Source organism: Styela clava, chromosome 13, assembly GCF_964204865.1.
Source record: "Styela clava chromosome 13, kaStyClav1.hap1.2, whole genome shotgun sequence".
NCBI classification, from domain to species: domain Eukaryota; kingdom Metazoa; phylum Chordata; class Ascidiacea; order Stolidobranchia; family Styelidae; genus Styela; species Styela clava.
Window position 1 is genome coordinate 4,443,475 of NC_135262.1, and position 8,486 is coordinate 4,451,960.

The following is an 8,486-nucleotide window of genomic DNA, read 5'->3' on the forward strand; positions in this document are numbered from 1 at the left end:
TTTGTTATTGTGCATCCCCAGTGCATTCTCAAAGGAAATTTTTATAATTTTATATAATTGATTTAAGAAATTGCGGTAGGTAATCAGAAATTTCTTCAAATATACTGTATAAAATACTATGCATGGAACATTTTACTGCATTTAATAACTTGTTGTATTATATTTAGTTTTAAATCTAGTGAGTTGTCTAAATATTTGATTATAATGGAATTTGACTCTGGTATTAATGAAAATGAACACAAAAACATAATGATGACGAAATTTGATGATTTGAGAAAGAAGAATACCATTCTGATCTCACAATCAAAGTATGAAGCAGAGAGTTACTGCAAAGTTTTCAATCTCAAATTTTGGGTTTCTCTGAAATAGAGTCAGAATTTTCGCCAGCATGGAAATGTATTCGAAGTCACAATCTTTGTTAACCCAAATTGGATTTGCAAAATCAATAGGTGTTTGGAAGTGGAGTCAGTTGAAAGTTTTCCAGGACCACATAACTCTTCTAGTCCTATCAATAAATATCTAGAATGAATATTTAACAATTATCATTCTTTCTCAAGTAAATGTTTTTAGATCTTGACCGAATATCTGAATACTATCGCGTTCCGTTCCAACTTCTGAAAAACACAGAGGAGGATTTCTTTGCGAAAGGTTCGGTTAAAGCTCAGCGTTTGTTGACTTTTGTACAGGAGGAATCACCGGAACATTTAAACGGAATTTCAGATGAGATTTACAAAAGAATCTGGGTTGATAATGTTGACATTTCTGAATATAGAAGTTTACAAGAAGCGTGTGAAGCAGCTGGATTGTCCTCCATAGAATCTTCCAATGCTTTGGATGGAATAAATCATCAATCTGTTAAGGAAGGGCTGAAGAAAGCTACTTCATATGCTATTGAGTGCAGAGTGTTTGGCACTCCTACCTATATTTTACACAAAAATGGAATATGGGACATGTTATTTGGTACTGATAGAATCTTCCTTCTTGCTCATTATTTGAATGAGCCTTGGCCGGTGTTCCCAAATGATGAGTAATGACAGAAAATAACTGATTCCTCCATCAAGTCTATTGATAAATATGCATGAGGGGCCTTCTATAAAATAAATAAGCAATCAGTTAATATTGTGCACAACTCAATGTTGACGTAGCTACATAAAAATAAAGCTGCCCAAAATCAAACAATTTCCCCTTCTTCTATACGATTATCCACATGACAAACTACAAATGTCTTTTGTCACCTCTTTACCAATTAGCTCTGCCTCTGTTTTGATAGTTGTAAAACACAATATCTCATTATTACTGTTGTTTAAATATACAACTCTTGTTGGAGGTGCCTGAACCACGACCAGTTTTTAGATCTGACCTATTGAAGATTTATATGCTTCTTGGATTATATTATTTTGACTTTCTAGCACACCTTTAGACTGCACCAAGTGGTGGCTGTAAGCTTGTAACCTCATGTTTTCATAAAAATTTGTATAAAATGTTAAAATTTTGATTGGGGTAATTTTTAAATTGTTCATTTTACATTGCCACAAAATATCATCAGAAATTTGATTGTGGTGATAGTGGCCGTTACATCTCGATAAATATTTTTATCCAAGTTTCATTTGTCGGGTAGTATAATCATGTTTTTGTGGTCATTTGTTCGGAACAAGGCTTTGGTTAAAGTATCGCACAGATATATACCGTACATGTATATGTTGAACAAATGAATCAGTGTTGTTATAATAGAAGAGGTTCCTTGATATTGACTTATTACACGAGGAACTTCCGTGCAATTGGTTATTTTCATTATCATAAAATATGCCAATCAAATGTGAAACAACAATTTGACGCAGAACAACTGAAGTCACTCTACATTAGTGAATCACATTTATTATATGATAATATTATACCTTATATCTGTGATCTGTGTATTTGATTATGTTTGAACAATATGCAACTAGGAATTTTGCCATTTCGATTGGAATAGGGACATGCGGAACCCCTGGACTTACTGGGGGAACCTAGGTGGAAATCACTGTTTTAGATTAATGTTACAGATATGGGTAATGAACCACCTTGCACTTGTAAAGTATCAAGCGATCCTGTCTCTCATAATAGTCTTCTAAGAGATTCTAACTTGCGAACCTGCAGGTTTCCAGCAGTGCAATGGCCAGTTTGTTCCAAACTTACCTCTTAGTAGGGCTGTCCAAGTGAACCGAATATTCGAAATCAAATTGCATATTATTCAAATCGTTTTAAGACTAATTTTAGGAATCGTTAAAGTAGGTAGGCTACATTAAGCGGAAAAAGCCTATTGACTACTTTTGCACAGCGTTTTTTACCTGGCAAGTGGCGGCGCAGCGTGCAGCAGAGGTTTCCAGTTATTTCTTTCTCCCTCATTTTGTGTTGGAAAAGAATGCCCGTGGCATGACATTAGCTATTTCATGCGTGGTCATAACTGAAAAGTTATTATCGGTTCGATATTAAAAACATCACAAAAATATTCGAAATTCGTTCGAATTGGAAAAAAAATTCGTCCCTATTAGCAAGTCAATTCAATTATATCATATTTTATATACATACAAGACATTACATAAATGCCTCTTGTCTACCCACAATTAGTGGAACCTTAATTCTGAATTCTGCTTCAATTAAAATCAAAATTTTTATGAAATGATGTAAATAAAAATTCCTGACAATTATCAATATAAGCCTAACCTGTTGAATTCCAGTAATATTTTTTAACCAATTGCTGAACTTCTCCAGGTTGCATCACTTACATGGTCATTTTTTGTGAATATAAGTTAGATACAGTAATAACTTGATGATGGCAAAGGTTTCGGATAATGAGTTTGATTTGGATATTGATGTAAATGAACACAATGCATTAATGATGGGAAAATTGCATAGTATGAAAAAAGATGGACAACATTCTGACCTCGTCATCAAAGTAGGAAGTGAGGAGTTCCTGGTTCACAAGAGCATGATGTCAGCGGGTTCTGATTATTTCGATGCGATGTTGTCACATGATAACTTGGAAACCAACACAGGAATTGTTCAAATGCAAGTTGTTGATGTGGAATCGGTAAAGATTTGCATTGATTACATTTACACTGGAAAAGCTTCAATTACTTTGGAAAAAAGTGAACAACTACTCCATGTTGCAACTTTGATGCAGTTATCAGTACTTTGTGATAAGATAGCCGAGTTTCTCAAAGCTAAGTTGGACGTGAAAACACTTCCCTTTATCAAACAAATTGCATCTATGTTTGAAATTCAAACATTAATAACAGCTTGTGATGATTTTACATTGTCTAATATGGGAGCAATTTCTCAGAAAGAATACTTCAATGAATTGGATGTGGAATTCATCTCCTTCATGGTTGGATCAAAAAATTCAGCTTATTCTGAAGATTCCAAACTTGCTGTTCTTCTGCAGTGGATCAAAGCTGATATTGGCACTCGAAGGAAACTTCTGGTTGAAATGATAAATTTGATAAACCTGAACAATGTTACTTATCAATATGCAACATTCTTGGTGGGAAATGAGAGCCTGTGTTCTGAATCACCTGTGATTTTGAAATTATTGTTTCTCAAAATGGCTGAGTTGTCTGGTATTGAAGAAGCATCTGCAGAAATACCCGCTTGTGCATCTGGATTCAATGCTTTTGCTGTTTTTGACAAGACTTTGAGAAAAATCAAAACATTTGAGCCGAGGAAAAATGAATGGCAGGATCTAAAAAATCTGCATGATGGTATGGTAGACGAAGATTATACTGCAGTCATGGTGAAGAATTTCATATATGTTTTCATGAAAAATGGTTCAGTATATCGTATTTCTATTTCTGAGCAAAATGCAACTTGGAATGAAATGTCTGATCATCAGTGTCACCATGGCAAATATTTACGAGCAGCAGTTTGCGACGGATTCATTTATCTGTGTGACAAGAAAACATTGGAGAAATACGATATCATCAAAAATGTATGGAGTGTGGTCAAAAGTGAAAAGATTATATTACACAATTGTACTTTAGTTCGACTCCAGGAATCACTTTATGTATTGGGAGGTTATTTAAATGGTAGTTTATCATCAGTGAATCGATATTCATTATCCTCTTGGTCTTCAGTCAAAGCAATGAATGTTCCTCGACAGGTTCCTGCTGCTACCGTTTATAGAAATCGAATATATGTTGCAGGGGGTTGGAAAAATGGAGAAATTTCGAGTTCAGAGTTTTATAATTCGCAAACAGACTGTTGGACAAATTTAGCCTCGATGACTGTTCCTCGGTATGGTTTTTGCCTTTGCATCGTTGGCAATGGAATATTTGCAATAGGAGGTATCTGTAATAAAGGATCAAAATCAGTTGAGAAATACAATTTTGAATCAAGGCGTTGGGAGCATCTTTTGAATTTTCCAGAAAATATGAATATTATTCCACTTGCCAGTCTGGCATATAAACTTCCCTGTTAGGTTAATGCTATATTTATTGCATCAGCATTAAGGATATATGAAACAGGCCACTATGAGTTCCACTTGATTTTTAAGCGTTCCAATTTGATTAAATTATCTATTTTGATAATATAATGAATTATTATTATAGGACAATGTTAATTTAGCCAAATTTTATTGATATGATCTATCTTATTGTTATGTTCGAGAAACTGAAACAAGTTAAATCATGTATCAATACATAGTTTTATTCTATATTCTTTATATCTAAGTGTAGCTCGATATGCTGTATAATTTAAATTTGATTTCTTCATAAATTTCATTTTTATACAAAACATAACTTGATTGTGTGGAACTGTCCACTGCTTTTTTATACTTTTTTTTTAAAGACAAGGCCTTTGAAGATTTTAATGTAAGGAAAAGGCTTCTATCCCTTATGAGTCTTGCTTGCGGCTAAATTTAAATGCTATATGCACTGATTTACAGTTTATTATTACAAATATTGTACTATGTTTTTCATTTATTATATTTATCTTTACATATTTTTCAGCTATGTTTTTCCCTTTTATAGGGAGATTTTTGGTTTCAATGCAAGTAAACTATATCCTATAATTATTACCTTTTGTATTTGTATTTTCCTTTATCTTGCTTCTTTATCTTTAGCGTAGTGTTGGGTGCAAAAGCTTAATTTGGGATTGAGATGAGACATTACACCCATCATAATTAGAGAAAATCACTTGACTATGTAATCTATTATGTAACAGTGGTCACTTGATTTTCTTATTGTTCTGTATAACATTGTTAGTACATATGATCGAACTATGTTAGCATCACAGTTCAACATCTTGGATTCAAACCCCATGCCCACCCCCTTACCTATTAAGACTGGTATATCACAATTAGATGATGTAACTTTCATTCGTCAGCCCATATATATTTCGCTTTCTCATATTTTTCATTTAATAATACTCATACTTGGCCAAATCGTTGAATCAGACCTGTGTTGTAGCATTGAGCAATGGCGCTGTCAATGGCAATGAAATTTGTATTTACCAACAGAATTTGTTATTGTGCATCACAAAACGAGATTTTTATAATAATTGTGTTGAAAAGTTGGAATAAAAATTAATCAGCAATTTCTTTGAATATATTGTATACTATACATGGAACATTTCACTGCATTTAAAACCTTGTTGTATTATATTTGATTTTAAATCTAGTGAGTTGTCTCAATATTTGATTATAATGGAATTTGATCTTGGTATTGATGAGAATGAACACAAGAAGATAATGATGAAGAAACTTGATGATCTATGAAAGGGGAAATGTAATTCTGATCTCACAATCAAGGTAGGAAATGAAAAGTTCCTGTGAAGTTTTTAATCTCAAACTTTGGGTTTTCTCTGAGATAGATTCAGAATTTTCTCCAGCATGGAGTCTGTATTTGGAGTCGAATCTTTTGTTTACCTGAATTGGAGTTATATTTAAACTCGCTAGGAGTTGAGAAGTTTAGTCAGTTGAAAGTTTTTCAGGACCACATAACTCTTCTAATCCTATCAATAAACATCTGGAATGAATAATTAACAATCATCATTCGTTCTCAGGTACCGGTACATGTTTGAAGATCTTGATCGAATATCTGATATCTCGCGTTGCGTTCAAACTTCCGAAAACATAGAAAAGGATTTTTTGCAAAATTGTGGATAAAGCTCAGCGTCTGTTGACGTATGTACAGAAGGAATCACCTGAACATTTGAACGGAATTTCAGATGAGATTTTCAAAAGAATCTGGGTGGACATTTCTGAAAATAAAAGCTTACAAGAAATGTGTGAAGCAGCTGGTCTGTCTTCCACAGAATCTTCCAATGCTTTGGATGGAATAAATCATCAATCTGTCAAGGAAGGGCTGAAGAAAGCTACTTCATATGCTATTGAGTGCGGGGTGTTTGGCACTCCTACCTATATTTTACACGGGAATGGTAAGAAGGACATGTTATTTGGTACTGATAGAATCTTTTTTCTTGCTCATTATTTGAATGAGCCTTGGCCAGTGTTCCCAAATGATGAATAATGACAGAAAAGAACTGATTCCTCCATCAAGTCTATTGATAAATATGAATGAGGGGCCTGAGCAGTGGTTGGCAACCCTTTTTCAGTGGTGGACCGGTAACATCTGACCAAAATTTTGGCGGACCACCTTCATACAAATTACAGACAAACTTATCTAATGTGATAATTTATACGCGCTAGGAAAGTTGACATTACATTCAAAAACAAAGTAGTTTTTGTAGTTGTCAATTTTAAAAATCTGACCACACATACTGGTAACAATGCTATTAGGGCATTGTACGTTTTTTGTGTCACCTTTCTGCGGGCCGGTAGTACTCTTTCCGTGGACCGGCGATGGGCCGCGGCCCGGTGGTTGCCGACCACTGTTCTATAGTATAAGTAGGCATTCGGTTAATATTGTGCATAGCCTATTGCTGACGTAGCTACATAAAAATACAGATTGGAAATCTTCTTGAAAATAAACTATTTTCTAATCTTCGATTCGATTGGCGGTTCTATTATCCACACAACAAACTACGGATATCTCCTGTCACCCCTTTAACAATTAGCTCTGAATTCATTGTTTGCAACACAGTATCTCATTATTGCTGTTATTTAAATGTATAACAGTCTTGTTCGGTGTGCCTACCATGTGATCTATTGCAGATTCATGCCGTGTTTCACTGTAATATAAGACCTAGCCTGAAATTTTGAATTCTTATTAAAAGTCGATAGCGCGAACTTTTTTGACCTAAGCGATAGCAAGAAATCTTTTCTACACAATTTAAATGAACAATCCAAAACGTGTGAGAGGGGGAAAAGGACCTGAGTAATCTATGTTCAGCATTTTTTTGCTAACAAAAACGTGTTATCGGTTTTCATATTTTGTATATTTGAAAATTTCTTAATTCTCTTCTTTGTAATTTTGTTTTTATTAAATAAAAGACATTCTCCAAAAATAAGCCGTTGTATTATGGGAAAATTGGAATAAAACCCTGTCTTATTTTCAGGGAAACACGATATGCTTCTTGTATTATAATATTTTGACTTTGTAGCACAACCTTTTTGTGCACTAATGTTCTCATGAAAATTTCTTTAAAATGTTAAAATTTTAATTGGGGCAATTTTGTATTATTATTCATTTTATATTGCTTTCATATCATGTAAGATTATTGCATGCTTTGTCAGTGGCCGCTACATTTTGATAAATATTTTAAATCAAGTTTCATTCCAAGCGAAATTCCAATCAAACAGGTTCGAAAAACCCCAGTTCAATTGATTTTATTTATTATCATAAAAGATGCCAATCGAAAAATGTGTAATAACAATTTGACGCGAAACACTCGAAGATCACTCAACATTATTGAAATACACTTATTGTATGATTATATTATACCTGTGACCTTTGAATTTGTTATATTTAAACTATATCCATGTAAAAATATTGACAACCCCGGGACTGGGAACCTTATTTCAAATTCACTGTTCTTAATCAATGTCAAAGATATGGGCAATGAACCACTTTGCACCTGCAAAGTATCCAGTGATCCTGTCTCTCATGATCAACTTTCAAGAGATTCTAATCTGCGAACATGCAGGTTTTCAGCAGTGCAATGGCATGCTTGTTCCAAACTTACCTATTGGTATGGCTGTCCAAGCGAACCGAATATTCAAAATCGAATCAAATCGCATAATATTCAAATTGTTTCAAGACTAATTTGCGAATCTTTAAAATAGGTACATGAAGCGGAAAAACCTATTGACTACTTTTGCAGCGTTTTTCACCGGGCAAGTGGCATCGCAGCGTTCTTAGAGGACTCTCGCCCTTCTGCATTACTGGTTTTCTGATATTTCTCTCTCCTTAATTTGTGTGAAAAAAGAATGCCCGATGGCATGTCATTAGCAATTTGGTCATGCATGGTCATAACTGAAAAGTTATTATCGGCTTGATATTAAAAACATCACAAAAATATTCGATTCCAATCAAAAAAATATTCGATCT

The 8,486-nt window shown here is 33.9% G+C and overlaps 1 protein-coding gene and 1 pseudogene across 1 annotated transcript; both read left to right on the forward strand.

The window, feature by feature from the left end:
• The first annotated feature begins 174 nt into the window (after positions 1–174).
• Positions 175–2,751, forward strand: LOC144431175 (glutathione S-transferase kappa 1 pseudogene; annotated as a pseudogene).
• A 23-nt stretch (positions 2,752–2,774) lies between these two features.
• LOC144431177 (kelch-like protein 24) lies at positions 2,775–5,655 on the forward strand. The gene has a single exon (XM_078118998.1). The coding sequence runs from the start codon at positions 2,810–2,812 to the stop codon at positions 4,454–4,456; it is 1,647 nt and encodes a 548-aa protein (XP_077975124.1). The 5' UTR covers positions 2,775–2,809; the 3' UTR covers positions 4,457–5,655.
• Positions 5,656–8,486: the final 2,831 nt, after the last annotated feature.